This window comes from Lissotriton helveticus, chromosome 9, assembly GCF_964261635.1.
Source record: "Lissotriton helveticus chromosome 9, aLisHel1.1, whole genome shotgun sequence".
NCBI lineage: Eukaryota > Metazoa > Chordata > Amphibia > Caudata > Salamandridae > Lissotriton > Lissotriton helveticus.
The window spans coordinates 225979519-225996352 of record NC_136070.1 but is presented as its reverse complement, the minus strand read 5'-3'; the positions used below and the strand labels follow the sequence as shown (position 1 = coordinate 225996352).

The window sequence follows — 16834 nt, the reverse complement described above, 5'->3', positions numbered from 1 at the left end:
TGCTTCCAGCAGCTCTGATCTAAAGACCGGGTCAAGTAGGGAATATGGAGGGAAGCGCCATGTAAATGGGGTTATCTGTGTGTGCAGGTAGTCCAAAACGAGCAATATTGGCGAGTGATCTGAGAAAGTACGAAGCAGCACCAAGCAATCTTGTGTAAGTGTCGATTGGGATCAGTTGAAGCCCCACCTTAAGGTTAATCCAGGTGATGACACCTCGAGCATGTGTCGTGAACCCTGCCACATGAGTATTCCCCTGTAGTTCTCTGCAGCCTAGCATTCTACTGCCAAGAGGCAAGTGCGATTCTTGCAGTAAAGCAATATCAACAGCATGCCTGTTGAGATAGGAAAGCACCTTTCTCAGCTTTCTGGAACCAATCAATCCGCGGACATTCCAAGTCAGTACCTTTAGTTTACGAGCTTGCGGTTGTGTCATGGAGGTTGGTAAGTGTATTGAGCAGCAATCCAGGCTGATACATTCATGCCAACCTGCTTACATCCATCCATATACCGTCAGTACACCTTGCGAGCCAGACATGCCACAATGTTATTAAGGTCTCAAACAGGTCTCTGCACCCCCACTCCCATGCCATACATACCCCAACTTTGCAATGGCAAGTATACCCTTTCCTCCCCTTAATAAACAATAAGACAAAACCAAAAATTAAAACATCATGAATCAAAAAAATTAAATTGAAAAAATGCCAGGTTGTGGGACACATGCGTGGGCAGATGTTAGCCAAGCCGCTATCAATTCTGTCACAACAAGAAAGGCGTTCCCTCCACCCACCATCTAGCACATCTTGTGCATCAATCTGGCCACTCAGCAAAATTATAAGATTTCTCAATTTCAATGGTAGCATGCAAAACCCCCTTCTTATAATTATCTCCTTATTGCAACAGAACCGTGCAGTATTGCTGCATAGCGTCCATATTACTGCAAGAACCCCAGATGGATCCCCATCTCCACTACCCTAACTATGAGTTTAAGGCAACAATAATTAACAGTTCCCACAATGCTCCATGCAAACTCAGAATCCTATCTGCAATGTGGGAAATTTGGGGTATCAGTCCTGGTCGTCGAGACTGCCTCCCGGCGCTCCCTCAAGGGTGGGTGACACCATGCCAGGAGGCTTTTATTTTGCCCATTCTTTGAGAGCCTTCTGCAGGATCTTTGAAGATGCAGGAACTACCAAAGCGGTTCACCCTGAGTTGCGCCGGATCTAACATGGTGTAGTGAAGATTCAGATCTCGTAGCTGCTTCTTCAAAGGAGCCAACTGTCTGCGTGCTTCCTGGACTCGCACTGTGAAGTCTGGGTAGAGAGAGATGGTCGACCCCTAGTACTGAAGTGATTGTCGCTCCCGGGCCGCCTTCAGAGCAGCATCCCTGTCCCTGTAGTTTAACAGTCTGGTGATAATAGATCTAGGCGGAGCACCAGGCGGGTATTACTTTTTGTCAGAACACTTGACAAATGTAGTTAAATAGGATGAAAAATGTGTAAAATGCACTGTTCAGATATCTGGACTCTAAAAAGCAGAAATGTGAATTGCTTATCAACTGACAAAAAGTAGTGCCCTCTGGGGCAGGAGTGTCAAAAGGGAGCTTAAAGAGAGTGCAGTATTCACTTCTTGTAAAATCCTACGCAATGTATTAGTTTATGATGCTATCATTATGTCTAACACAAGAATAAGAATGGTTTACAAAGGTATTATACTTTAATCTCAAACTATGAATACATCTCTATCTTATTCATTGTATGGTAATATTGTATTGTATGATGAACGCTGCAATACTTTTTTCAGAAGATAAACTGTCATGGCAGCCCCAGTAATTATTTCGAAACATACCTCTGAAAATATCTAATATTTCTGACTTCCTAGATTTATCATGTTTATCTTGTCTATATTAAATGTTGTAAGTATTTCTCTACCAAAATATGTGAAGTGAACGAAAAGTATTGTTTCATTGCAAACATAGTGCATTTTTGTGCATTTCCCAGCCATGAAAGTAGATATATCACACTGGCAAAAATAATCAAATTTCAATGCATTTTTAAAAAGGTTTATTTGATTGTTTCCCATTAGGTATACTTTCATTCAAAAATGGCATGTAAACTGTAGTGTGTATAAACAAAACTATTTGTATTTTTACATTTTCTGAAGGCGATCTTGTAGAAATAAAAGTACTTAGGCAGCATGTGCATTTCACATCACGGTATGCTTTCTCTAGTTAAACCAAAGAAAGATACATTTACAAATATTGCATTTGCCTTTCTCAATGGTGGTCATTGTTCACACCATTTCAGGCAGCATTATAGACAATTTTAGGCAGCACTAGAGACAGCGAGCTTCTTCAAATGATCCATGAATACTTGCAGACTGACATCATCAGTGAGAATTGGAGCACCAGAATCCTGGAATAGGGAAAAGAGAAAAAAGGAATATTACCATAGCATAATTATAATCAAACTAGGAAATTTAAATATTCTCAGTTGTAAATCACAAAACTGCACAATACCAAAATGTTAGCTAGTTGTTATCTACATGGAAGAGTCCTAGTCAGAAGCGGAGTCAGTTCTCGTACCAGTCACTATCCACACATCAGTAAACCTCGTTTTGATAAAACCTGTCTGAGAGGACAAGAGTTGTAATAAGGGGATAGAGTGCAAACCTAGATCGCCAAAACAGGGATACATGCTGAAGAACACCAAAAAGAGCGTTACTCAAGGTAAGCAACTTTTTCTTCAGATGGATACTTCTACCTGCAGATTCCTCAACTCAACTTTTGAATAGATTCCCCAAGCAGTAGGAGGGTACATTGTTGGTTATACCAAGAAATCCTGAAGCACTGAGCAAGCAAAGTGACCTTTCCTCCTCATTTCAGAGTCCAAAAGATTATGCTCTGGCGGAATGAGCACGAACACCTTCTGGTGGCTCCTTGTGTGCCATGGTGTAGCTGATCTTGATGCACAGTGTGGTAGTCTAGCCTGAATTCAAGAGCCCTGTCCACTTAGAACCTGACGGCTCTTAAGCCGGTGAAGTCTTTCTTCCTCCTTCGTTGGATGCAGAGGAGGACAGAAAGCTGGACAGGTAATGGACTGGGCTAGGTGGAAGGGGTAACCACTTTTGACAGCAACACAACCCTGGTTCTTAACACCAGCTTGCCTGGGAAGAAAGAGGTAAATGGAGCTTTCCAGATAAGGCTTGTAACTCAATAACAAGTCTGACATAATTTAATGAAAAAGACTGTCTTAAAAGTAGTAGTCTTAAAGGACAACTATGCAGTGGTTCAAATGAGGAACACATAACGAATATAAGAACACGGTTGAGGTCCCATAGGGGCATAATACATGGAGTAGGTGGAAACTTGTTATTGAGCCCTTTCAAAAACATGACAACAATGGGTAACTATAAGATGGACTTCTGATCCGGGAAACCGAGAAAAGCCGATGAAGCAGATAATTAATCTTCAACACTGCCCACTGCACAGCCCTGTCAGTCCAGCGAGAAGGCAAATTATAGAATGTCAAATAAACTGGCTTGAAGAGGATATATAGAGTTATCGGATCACGAAGTTACAAATTTGTCTCATCGGCTTGAACGGACGGATTTGGCGGATTGTCACTCTAAATATAATTAAACAATCACCACTTCAGGGGGCAGGTAAAAGAATTCAGGTTGCTTCGTTCAATCTCCAGGCATGCAGGTGCAGGCTCTGGAGGCTGGGGTGTAAAACATGCTCCTGCGACTGGAGGACTACCCTGCTAGGGAGATGGAGCAGAAGGCACAGGGAAATGTGAATAAGGTCTGCACACCGCAACCTTTGTGGCCAGTCCGCCAGGCATCTAGGATTATTTGGGCATAGTTAAGATGGATTTTCCTTAAAATTAGAGGAAATCAAAGGTATGGGAGATAACATGTAGTAAAGCAAAACATTCTACCACAAGCGATACACGCAACCGAATGCACTCTGCAACGGATTCTGGAGGGCACAAAAGTTTGGGCAGTGAGCTTTCTCTGGAGTGGAAAGTGGTCTATCTGAGGGTTTCTTGACAGCTGGAAAATGTTGTGGAAGACCTCCCAATAAAGTCACCATGCGTCGATAGCAAGATCATGCCAGCTGAGACTGTCCACCCGCATGTTAAATTTTAAGGGCAGGTGATTTGCGACTAAGTCGATTTTACGGTCCTGAGTCCAGAGCTAGAGTTGCGTAGCTTCTTGGCAGAGAAGATGTAACCCTACTCCCCCTCATGTTTGTTGATGAACCACATTGTGGTTGTGTTGTTTATCAAGATATGGACCGACTAACTGCAAAAAGGTAGGGAAGAAGGCTTTGAGTGCCAAACCTATTGCCTGTAATTTCAACAGAATGATATGCAAACTATATTCTTTGGGAGACTAGGTGCCTCTGATTGCAGATTCCTAAGATGGGCTCCCCAACCTAGGGTGGAGCATCAGTGATCACTGTTATCACCCGAGGGTGAAGGTAAAATGGCTTCCTGTGTGTAAGGTTGCAGTTTAAACTCCACCACCGTAGATCTGCTGCAGTATCGCTGGATATTTTGTTGCAGCTGTGGAGATCTCTGTTGTGTTGGAACTACTGCCTGTGGGGAAACCACTGGGGGGCAGTGCAGGAGGTTAGGAGACCGAGCAGATGTAAGACAGTCCAGGTTGGAATGATTGCTCCACTCTGAAACATTGCAATCATAGCCTGATTATCTTGAACTCAGGCCTCTCCCATTCATCCTTAAGTGTACACTTAGCGTCCATTTTCAGATACAGATGGCGTTCTGGCCAATTTTCCTTGTGGTCCAACAGCCTAGTCTCTTTTGGGCTTACTCACCTGTTAAGCCTCCTCCAGTGCTTTTGCAGCTGAACACGGTCTTGTCATAACTTATGAGCCTTCCATTCGAAACTATTCACAAGTGTGATCTCAAATTCCTTTCTTGGAAGGTGGCTTTCCTCTTAGCCATCATGTCTGCACAATGTATTAAGTGAAATCCAGGCTTTCACCATAAAAGAACCTTACCTTCAGTTCCTACTGGACAGAGTAGTACTACGTACCAATCCTTCATTTATTCCCAAGGTGCCTTCAACATATCACCTCAATGAACCAGTTGTTCTGCCTACATTCTTTCCTAACCCTTCTTCAATGGCGGAGAGAGCAATACACTCGCTAGACATTAAGCGCTGTTTGAAATTCTACTTACAAAGAACAAAGTCTGCTAATAAACTCAGTTGCTCATCTCTTTCTCTGCTCCTAGAAAGGGTCTAGGCTTAAAGCGGACACGTATTGCTCGCTGGGTCTTCTCAGTCATACACTTCAGACATGAAAAAGGCTGGACATCCACTGCCAGTGAAGGCTCACTCAACTCGAATGATTGCAGCCTCTTCAGCCCTGTTTGCAGGTGTATCTCTGCCTGACATCTGCGGGGCAGCGACATAGGTGAACGCTCACACCTTCACAAAGCATTATTGCCTTTATGGCAGGAGGAAAACAGATGTGGCAGTCGGTCAAGCTACCCTGCTACGTCTGTTCGCATAAGGTATGCAACTAATAAGATCAATCTTGTTCATGCTTTGATGTTTTGTAACTGCTTTTCTTGAGTTTAGTAAAAGATATTTCTATGTATCTTCTAATCATTGTACAATTTAAAAAAAAGTCATAGCCTTGGCTAGTTGTGTTTTGGTTGAGTGTTGTGGTGGGATGGTTCGCCCTCCCATTGCTATTACTCTTTGGATACTGCTAACTAGTCTGATTCAAGCATGTGAATCTATAAAAGATACAATATTGGAGAACCATAGAATCAAGTATTTTTATTTAGCACAGTTACTTAAAACCATTGCTACAGAATACCTCGTAGCATTTCATTTGTAAGTTACAATTTTTAAAATAGTGTAAAACAATTTACTAAAAATCTGTAAAAATCAATGCAAGCCAGTTTGTCTTTGCAATACATTAGTAAAATAAACATTTGTTTAACAATGTCCAACTTTTTTTCTTTTCGCTATAATGTTATTCTATTCGAAGTTGGTGGCCTGAGGTCAGCATCTCGATTTTGTGGCATTCTCTTCTCTACTTGGTTCAAATATTTTAGCAGGCGGCAGTTCAGCTGCGTGTCCTCAGGTGCAAAGCACGCCAGCACAGCCTGCCTCCGTGTGTGAATACCTCTCTGATTAAAAAGTGGCTTTTAAAGCTGTTTCCGTTCCTGCACATACAGAGAAGGTGAAGCATGTCTTCATGCGCCGCACCGCACAGGCAACAGATGGAATCAGATCGTTTTTTTAGCCAGTGTGGATAGTGCTTTATACATGGTAGCAGGCCAAGTCGGTACTTTAAGAATTAAATTTTTGTAGATTTAGCAAACCCTAGGGCTAGGTATTTTTCAGCAGCAAGAGTGGAATAGGAGTTCAAAATCATCCAGCCGTGCGACCTTCTGGATAGGGATGCCTTGTCTTCGATCCAGGATTGACTCTTTACTGTTTTCTTTGTTACTTATTTGAGAAGGCAGTGACTTATAGGTGTTTCCCGAAGCTCAATGAAACCCAGGGTGATCAAGCCTGCTAATAGGTATTTTGCCCCTGGTGATGATTTTTTTCTGTTGTAGTTCTGACCACAAATACCAATTTAGGATTCCTGGTTTTGATTTTCTTACTTTGTCCTAAAAGATGACTGTCGCACCTTGTCTTGCGAGGGTCTGTTTTTGAACACCAAACTTGAGCCTAATCTGTGCTGGAGAGACTCTTGTTGGTAGAGCAAAGATTATTCTATACACTTTTGCGACCACACCATCCAAGCACTTAAGAGTCCCTTCCCCTCTGTGCCTCGCTCCCGTAAGTAATTGTAGGCAGGAGTTTTGCCCGTATTACTTCAATCAATGGGGCAAGTGCGGGGCCGCTCAGTTTAGAGTTAAGGTTTCTCATCGAGACTGCTAGGGCTGTTTCCTTTCTTTTAATTGTGTCCCTTTGGGCTACAAGATGCCCACCTTAGTCGATGATCACCCCCAAGTATTTATACTCCATTGCTGAGTCTATGCGAGTCTTGCCCCAAAACCAGACCGGTGTTTTCTTGGAATTCTTTTTGATTGACATAGTTTTGGTTTTCTCCCAGTTAATATTCAGATTATTTGCCTCAGAGTAATCAAATGTAGTCTTAAAACGATTCTGTAGACCCACCTTCGTTTAGCCAATCAAAACTAGGTCGTCAGCATAAAGTAGAGACAGTAATACAAGATTCCCGACTTTTGGAGAACCATAGTGTACAGGTAAGTAACCTGTTTTTCCTCTGACCATGGACATCTTGGCCTCCTGTTCCATGAGCGATTTTGGGTTAATCTTTTGACAATGCCCAGGCGCTGATGTAAAGTTCAGATCCTAGGCACCACAAGCAGATGTCGTGAGGGTCTGCAATATACACCTGTCTATCACAGTCCCAACAAGCTTTATTTATATTATTTTATAGCATTTGTAAGGCGCGCAGCTACCCACAAAGGGTTTCCCGGCGCCAAGAACGCAAAGCACTCAAATATCACTGGGGAGAGGACAGACAAAGCAATTATTTATTAAAAAGCCACGTTTTTATACTCTTTCTAAAATTCACATAGCTTTCCTCCTTGCGAATGTGAGAGGGCAATGTGTTCCACAGCACTGGCCCCAGGTAGGAGAAAGATCTCCCGCCTATTCTGGCTCTTTTAAACCTTGGTACTGCAAAGTTTGCCGCTGTACCTGAACGCAGGTTACGGTTTGGGAGGTAGGGCTTAGCAAGGGCCTGAAGATATTTGGGGGCAGTGCCGGCTTTGATTTTAAATAAATAGCTCAAGGCTTTGAAACGAATACGGTTCTCGACCTTAAGCCAATGCAGATCCTTGAGATATTGGGTGATCCTAGCAGATCTGGGGATTTTAAAAAGCAGTCTAGCCGCAGCGTTCTGCACTAATTGCAGACGCTTTATCACTGTCTTATTTGAACCCAGGTATAAGATGTTACCGTAATCAAGCCGAGATGTCACTAAGGCATTGATCACGGTCTTCTGGGTAGTAGGTGGCAGCATCCAGATGATTTTGCGTAACCATTTGATAATGGTGAAGCATATACCTGCCACTTTGTTTGCTTGCTGGGACATAGATAAACAGTCATCAATGGTGACCCCAAGGTTTCTAACCTGCGAAGCTGGAAATGGAAGTTTACCCAATGATGGTGGCCAATGGGAATCATTCCAGAGATCTTTGCAATTTCCTAACAGGAGTACCTCTGTTTTATCTCCATTCAGCTTAAGTTGGTTGTCTGACATCCAGCAAAAGATTTCATGGAGGCCTATTTTTAATGCAGATGGAGTAGACATGTCAGATTTGGAGAGTGAGAATAGGACTTGTGAGTCATCTGCATAAGTCATTAGACTTAAGCCAGCATTTTCTACAAGATTAGCCAGTGGACGTAAGTATAAATTAAAAAGCAGAGGGCTCAAAATTGATCCCTGTGGCACTCCATGAGGAGAATGGAATACCTCAGAGCAAGCCTCCGAAGAGGAGATCTGGAAAGTACGGAGGGAAAGGTAGGATCTAATCCATTCCAGAGCTTTGCCTTCGACACCATTCTCCCCCAGCCTGTCCAGCAGTATGGGGTGAGAAATGGTGTCGAAAGCCGCACTAAGATCTAACAAGACCAGTGCTACTGTTTGGCCGTTGTCCATGAGCTCCCTGATCCTTTCTGTGACCCCGAGCAGGGCCGTCTCAGTAGAATAACCACTCCTAAACCCCGATTGAGACGAATGTAGGAGATTATTGTTTTCTACGTAAGTTGAGAGTGCCTTATGGATATGCCTCTCTAGGATCTTAGAAAAGGCGGGTAGCAACGAAATTGGGCGATAATTGGCCAATGTCATCGGGTCTGCACCTGGTTTTTTGAGTAGGGGGCTGACCATAGCATGTTTCCATAGAGCAGGAACTATGGCTTGCTCTATGGATGCATTCAATATTTCTGCTATGGGAATTAAGGCAGTATCCTCTAATTTGTTTACGATACTGACAGGAATCGGGTCACGAGGGGAGCCCGATTTGATTGATTTAAGTAGTTCCTTCAGTATATCTAATTTAATAGGAGGCCAGGCTTCAAGATGACAATTTACTCTAGGGACTAGGGTGGTGTTTCCTTGCTTGTCTGTTGACTTGCTAGCGTTTTTAATATTAGAGACGATGTTCTCAATCTTATTCGTAAAGAAAGAGGCCAAGTCCTGGCATTGCTGGGTATTAAGAGGGGTAGGTTCTGCTCTAGCGTTCTCCCCAGCTAACTCTTTTACCGTGTTAAAGAGAGTCTGGGATTTGTTTACGGCCATGTTAATTGTATTGGTTACATAGCAAGCTTTGGCTTTCATGCAAGCTGAATGGTAACAATTTCTGGCCTTTCGGTAAACTTTTTTTTGGTAAAGGTCGTAATTTTTTCGCCACTGTCTCTCTAGGTTCTTACAGCTAGATTTTTCTTTCTTCAAGGCTTCTGTGAACCAGGGAGCAGGAGGGCGATGGACTTTCCCTTTACAACGGGCTAGAGGCAGGCAAGTATCAACAGCACCAGTTAGCCACTCTTGTGTTAGCTCTGCAATGCTGTCCATATCTCCATCCAAATTTGGATGATGTTCCTTCAAAGCATTGTTCAAGTCCTCCAGATTTAGGGATTTCCAATTTCTTCTACAAGATTCTGTAGGAGTCGAAAATGGACCTTTTATGGGCTCCAACAAAATGGCAAAAGTTAGAAGAGAGTGATCTGACCATAGGACAGGCGTGGTGTTAAGCCATGAAAGTTCTTTCATGCTTGATATTATAGGGTCCAGCAAGTGTCCGGCTTTATGGGTTGGACCGCTGTTTCGTAGTGTCATGTCCAACACCATGAGGTCATCTATTAGATTTTTACAGGTCTTGCTTTGGGCGTCGTCTAGATGAAGATTCAAGTCTCCTAGTACGGTATAATTTTGGGCTTTTAGATGTTGGGGTAGGATAAAATTTGCCAGGTCATCTGACCAAGATGGATTATTTCCTGGTGGTCGGTAGATTAATAGTCCGGAAAAGGTGAAATTTGGACTAAGGGAAATTTTGAAAGAAGCAGCCTCGCAGTTAGGAATAGCTGCAGGTTCAAAAGTGCACACATAGTCTCTGCTGTAGATAATAGCAATACCCCCTCCTATTTGTCCTACCCTATCTCTCCTGGCTATAGCATAGCTCGGGGGGAGGGCGGTTGCCACATCGGGGCCTGATCCATCGTGGAGCCACGTCTCAGTTAAAAATATAGCGATGGGCTTTCTGTCAATCAGTAGGTGAAAAATATCTAATTTATGCTGGGGCAGTGAACGGCAGTTTATCAAAAAGAATAAATGCTCTTTTGAACTAACTTTCTGTTGATAGGATTTAACAACAGTCTCCTGTGGGGTAACAGGATAGGGCTGATAGTTAGTCAGGGTAAGGGTGCACTCTGGGCATGTTTGTGTACCAGCTAGTAGAGGATTCAAAGTTATACAGGTGTCATGGCTAGAGGGGCGTAACGCCCTAAGTTGGTTACCTGTTAGCATATCTTTACTATGAGGTGGGCAGAGGGTCGTGCCCTATGTCCCGGCCTGGCCCGGACGGGCACAGACGGGCGGACTCTGGCTGGACTCCGGCGAAGACGAGGCGCGTCCGCTCAAAACGCGTCCGCTAACGCGGAAGAGACCGTTTCCTTATGAAGCCGAGCCTAGAGCGCTCTCACCACTCTATCCCGCCCCAAAATGGCCGCCACGAAATTTCCTACTGCTCGGTACCTTGCCCTAAAACGGCAGGAACGAGCGTGTGTATGCTGGGGTGACTGCGTGTGGGCGAACAGGTATGCTGAATGCAAATTATTGATTTTTCAAACACAGAAAAACAATTCTTAATTTCACATGCTGCAAATGCTAATTTTTAAAACTTCGCGTCAGTAACGCTTCCTAAAAACAATTCCAAGTCCTCTGGCAACAGAAACGATTTTTCCTGTCCCCTCACAAGCTGTTTGGCAGAAAGATGGACACTGCCGAGTGTTTGCTAGCTCGCAAGACACTGCCTGGGGGCTCCTTATGAAGCCGAGCCTAGAGCGCTCTCACCACTCTATCCCGCCCCAAAATGGCCGCCACGAAATTTCCTACTGCTCGGTACCTTGCCCTAAAACGGCAGGAACGAGCGTGTGTATGCTGGGGTGACTGCGTGTGGGCGAACAGGTATGCTGAATGCAAATTATTGATTTTTCAAACACAGAAAAACAATTCTTAATTTCACATGCTGCAAATGCTAATTTTTAAAACTTCGCGTCAGTAACGCTTCCTAAAAACAATTCCAAGTCCTCTGGCAACAGAAACGATTTTTCCTGTCCCCTCACAAGCTGTTTGGCAGAAAGATGGACACTGCCGAGTGTTTGCTAGCTCGCAAGACACTGCCTGGGGGCTCCTTATGAAGCCGAGCCTAGAGCGCTCTCACCACTCTATCCCGCCCCAAAATGGCCGCCACGAAATTTCCTACTGCTCGGTACCTTGCCCTAAAACGGCAGGAACGAGCGTGTGTATGCTGGGGTGACTGCGTGTGGGCGAACAGGTATGCTGAATGCAAATTATTGATTTTTCAAACACAGAAAAACAATTCTTAATTTCACATGCTGCAAATGCTAATTTTTAAAACTTCGCGTCAGTAACGCTTCCTAAAAACAATTCCAAGTCCTCTGGCAACAGAAACGATTTTTCCTGTCCCCTCACAAGCTGTTTGGCAGAAAGATGGACACTGCCGAGTGTTTGCTAGCTCGCAAGACACTGCCTGGGGGCTCCTTATGAAGCCGAGCCTAGAGCGCTCTCACCACTCTATCCCGCCCCAAAATGGCCGCCACGAAATTTCCTACTGCTCGGTACCTTGCCCTAAAATGGCAGGAACGAGCGTGTGTATGCTGGGGTGACTGCGTGTGGGCGAACAGGTATGCTGAATGCAAATTATTGATTTTTCAAACACAGAAAAACAATTCTTAATTTCACATGCTGCAAATGCTAATTTTTAAAACTTCGCGTCAGTAACGCTTCCTAAAAACAATTCCAAGTCCTCTGGCAACAGAAACGATTTTTCCTGTCCCCTCACAAGCTGTTTGGCAGAAAGATGGACACTGCCGAGTGTTTGCTAGCTCCTTTGAACTCTGACTGTTTAGGAGGTGACTGTAGGAAAGTAGGATCTTTCTGGCATATTTACCACCACTTTTTGCCTGGTGTCAGTGTGTTTTGACTGTAGACCACTGGGACCCTGCTATTTAGGACCCCAGTGTCTGTGCTCCCTACTCAATCCATTGGTAAGTACTTTGTACACCCCACAATTGGTATACTGGTGTACCCCAGTAGGTCCCTAGTATATGGTACCAAGGGCGTTGGTACACCAGGGGTCTCCCATGGGCGGCAGCATGTATTGTGTCACCCATGGGAACCCATGCAAACTATCTCTGCCTGCGTAAAATGGAGCATGCACCTTTCACTTCTGATATAAAGTTTTCCTTATATCCCAGTCACGGGACTTAAAAATATAAGTCACTCCTAAGGTAGGCCTTACATCCCACAGGCAGGGTGCATGGTTTTAAGTATGAGGGTGCCCCTGCACGAACAGAGACATCCATACAAACCCCAGACTCCCTTTTCTGGCTTTGTAAGTGTGAGGAAGTCTTTTTAAGTTATGTGGTGGATACAGGCCAAGTCGAGATGTCCAACTACATAAAGGCTTCACCGAACCTGGTCATGTTTCGTTTCAAACATGTTGGAATCATGCAACTACATTGATTCCAGTGTTAGCTGCATGATACCATGTACTGGGGGCTTCTTAGAGGACCCCACATGCCTACCTGTGTAGCCTTGAGGTCTGCGTGCAAGCCAGTGCTGCTGCCGACCCCACACACTGTTCTACCCTCATGCTGCCAAGCTTAACTCAGGCAGGGGAGGGATGAACAAAGGATGTTCTGTAGAGGCAAGGTGTATCCACCTCTCCTTTAGAAATAGGCATCGTAGGCTAGGGTGGGTGTGCTTCCGAGTGCCTCCAGACTGCTTAGAAAAGCACATTTGGTGCTCTCCTTGCATGAACCGGTTCCTCCCAGTCCAGGAGCCTTTGGCTCCCACTCTGGCATGAAACAAAACAAAGGACAGGGGAAAGACCACCTCCCTGCCCAGCTCCGCCCCGGGGAGATGCCCAGAGCTCTGCCAGGTGGCCAAAGGATTCTACCATCTTGAATCTTAGATGGGCAGAGGGCCCTGGGAGCATCAGACTGGTTAGTTCACCAGAGTTGAGTCCCTGACCCCTCCACCCCCGATAGGTTGGTCACCGCTGATGTAGTCCTACCCACTTTCTGGGTTACTTAAGGAATCCCCTGAGGGTGGATCCTTATATTCAGCCAGACTTCATCTTAAAGAACCGCCTGGCTTTGCCTGAAGATTTGTCTAAAGAATCTTCTGCTGTAGGACACTGAACTCTGCTGCTGGAACCCAGCCAGGAACCAAGACAAGACTGATTCTGGTAGGAAGACTCCCACTGCAACTTAGCCTCTGTGCTATTCCAAGTTCTGCAATCTCCATGGCTGTGCATCCACCACTCCAACTATCACTAACAGTTGCCGGGTGCCTCACCAATAGGTGTACACCATGTACTGAGCCAGCCTCCTACAGAGACATTTCAATGGAAAACTGCACTTAAATGAGATTTTGAAGAAAGATCAGGCACCAAGTTGACACTCCTGAGGAGACCTCCAGAATGTGCTGATGGTGCAGAAATAAAGGGAACTGACATCATCACGCTGATGGGGGTGCTTTATGGCTTCAGTGCCGAGTTGGAGCTGTCAACCTCTTCCGGCATGGGAGATTTTGTGACGAGTTTACGGATCCAGATTGGCAAATTGGATATTTAAAAGGTGAGACATTTGCAGGTAGACCTCTCTATTATAAAGGCATCTTTGAGTAGACAGAGTACGCATAAAAGCACAAGTTACTACTTGTGTAACGATATATCTGTAAGAGACATTAGTTAGTATTAGATTCCTTACCTTAGAATATCCCCAGGCGTCAGACTGGATCCGGACGGAAATTTTTGCGTAGCAGTACCCTTGCGCGTCGGTAGGCGTAGTCTGCGGCTCCGCGTCCGTCGTCGGCGTCGTGGGCGCCGTGATGACGTCGTCGGAGTACTTAGACGCCACCTCCGCGTGCTGACGTCAGTTCTTAGACACAGCTTTTCCGCGCCAGAAACGCAGAGCCATGTTAAAAACCAACACTGGTGCCATTGAAACTAGGGCCCTGAAAGGGGACAACCCTAACCCTAGATATTGGTTGCAGAACGGGGAGGATGGGTGGGTCGGTAAGGAATCTAATACTAACTAATGTCTCTTACAGATATATCGTTACACAAGTAGTAACTTGTGCATCTGAAAGAGACACGTTAGTATTAGATTCCTTACCTTAGAATAGATACCCCAGCAATACCCACCCCGGTGGTGGGTCTGCGAACCAATAATCACACCAGAAAGTCCTGGAGGACGGAACGGCCAAAGAAGCCATCCCTCCGGACTTGACTGTCCAGGCAGTAGTGTCTTGCAAACGTGTGCAGCGATGCCCACGTAGCTGCCTGACAGATATCCTGTAAGGGCACACCCCGGCCCAGGGCAGTTGTAGTCGCCGTGGCTCGGGTGGAATGAGACCGTAATCCAACAGGGGGCTCCTTCCTAGCCAAGGAGTAGCATGCCTGGATACACAAGATGATCCACCGGGAGATGGTCCTCTTGTGCACCGCTTTCCCCTTCTTCACGCCCACGTAACCAACAAAGAGTTGGTCATCCACCCGGAACTGGCGTGTGCGATCCAAGTAGAATGAGAGCGCACGTTTTGGGTCCAGACGGTGGAGCCGCTCTTCCTCTTTAGAGGGGTGCGGTGGCGGGAAGAAGGTTGGCAAGGTGATAGACTGCCCGATGTGGAAGGCCGTGACAACCTTGGGCAGGAAAGAAGGTTTGGTACGCAGCACCACTTTGTCCAGGTGGACAGAAAGGAAAGGTGGAGTACAAGAAAGGGCCTGGAGCTCACTCACTCTCCTGGCAGAGGCAATGGCAACCAGGAAAGCAGTCTTCAAAGTCAGAAGGCGAAGAGGACAGTTGTGAAGTGGCTCAAAGGGAGTGCACATCAGAAATGTAAGAACCAGGTTCAAGTCCCACTGAGGCATCACAAACGGAACAGGAGGAAACGTGTGTGTGATGCCCTTAAGAAATCTGTTAACAATAGGGGACTTGAACAAAGGCGTGATGCACCAGTAGGATGCAGGAGGCCATCAGCCCCAGAAGCCGCAGCGTCAACCTGACCGAAACCCGGGATAACGGCTGAAAGATGGGAATCAGCCTGAATATCCCGGACCCGCTGTTCGGGCGGATAAACCCGAAACCGCGCCGAATCCAGAACCGCTCCGATGAAGAGGAGCTTCTGAGAGGGGCACAGGTGTGACTTCGGCACATTGATGGAGAACCCCAGCTGGTGCAGGAGGTCTGCCGTCGTCTGGAGGTGGCTGCCTTCAACAACCAGTCGTCGAGGTAGGGGAAGACTGAAACCCCTAACCTGCGCAGATGAGCTGCGACCACCGCCATCACCTTTGTGAACACCCGTGGGGTGCTGGTAAGGCCGAAGGGGAGCAAGGTAAATTGAAAGTGCTCGTGGCCAACCATGAACCGCAGGTAGCGCCGGTGGGCAGGCAGGACGGGGATATGAAAGTAAGCGTCCTGCAAGTCCAACGCTACCATCCAGTCTCCTGGGTCCAGGGCAGCCAGGACCTGAGCCAGTGTCAGCATCTTGAACTTCTCCTTCCGGAGGAAGCCGTTGACGTTCCTTAGGTCCAAGATAGGGCGTAGGCCCCCTTTGCCCTTCTTGGGTACCAGAAAGTAGTGGGAGTAGCAACCACACCCTCCTTGTGGCCCAGGAACGCGCTCGATGGCCCCCTTGGCCAAGAGGGCCGTAACTTCCTCCTGCAGAAGTCGCAAATGATCCCCCGACACACGGTGGGTCTGCGGTGGCATGGCTGGAGGAGTCGCCTCGAAGGGGAGGGAGTAGCCCCTTCGGACGATTTGCAGCACCCACCTGTCCGACGTGACAGTGCGCCAGTGGAGGTGGTGATGGCGAACCCTGCCCCCCACTGGCGTCACGTGGGCCTGAAAGCACGGACTAGGAGGGTTTTGAGGCGGATGCTGCGGGGGAAGGTGTGGACTGACCTCGCCGCTGCCCCCGACCGCCCGGACGCGGTTCCCACAGCCGCCACCGCGTTGGGTATTGCCCTGCGGAGCGTGGCTGGCGGCGCGTGTGGGCGCACCCCTTCCGTGGCCACGAAAGGAGTGAAAGGCAGCCGATTGCTGGCGCTGGCCCGAGAGGCCCAAGGACTTGGCCGTAGCCCTGGAGTCCTTAAAGCGCTCAAGCGCATGGTCTGCCTTGTCGCCAAAGAGGCGACGGCCATCGAACGGCATGTCCATGAGCGTGCTCTGGACATCTGCCGAGAAGTTGGCGGACCTCAGCCAGGCGTGGCGTCTGACCGCCACCGTCGTTGCCATCGCTCTACCTAGCGAGTCGGTGGTATCCAGCCCACACCTGATGGAATACTTTGCTGCATCCCGGCCCTCCACAAGGGCTTGGCCGAGTTTGGCCCGTACCTCCAACGGGCACTCTGGCAGCACTTCTGCGACCTTATCCCACACAGAGTGGGTGTAACGTCCCAAGAGGCAGGCGGTGTTGGAAGACCGCAGGCCTAGACTAAGGGATGAGAAGATCTTCTTTCCATACTGGTCATACCTCTTGGATTCCCTGTCCGGCGGG

General features: G+C 46.7%; 1 protein-coding gene across 4 annotated transcripts in view; it reads right to left on the bottom strand.

Moving 5' to 3' along the window:
• Window positions 1–2043: 2043 nt before the first annotated feature.
• Window positions 2044–16834, bottom strand: part of SEC23A (SEC23 homolog A, COPII component) — an 891592-nt gene continuing 876801 nt past the window's right edge. For all 4 annotated transcript variants that reach the window (XM_078659766.1, XM_078659768.1, XM_078659769.1 and 1 more), the window contains one exon: window positions 2044–2411. In XM_078659766.1, the coding sequence (XP_078515892.1) occupies window positions 2322–2411 (90 nt within the window). In that variant the 3' untranslated portion in view covers window positions 2044–2321. The remainder of the gene's footprint in view (window positions 2412–16834) is intronic.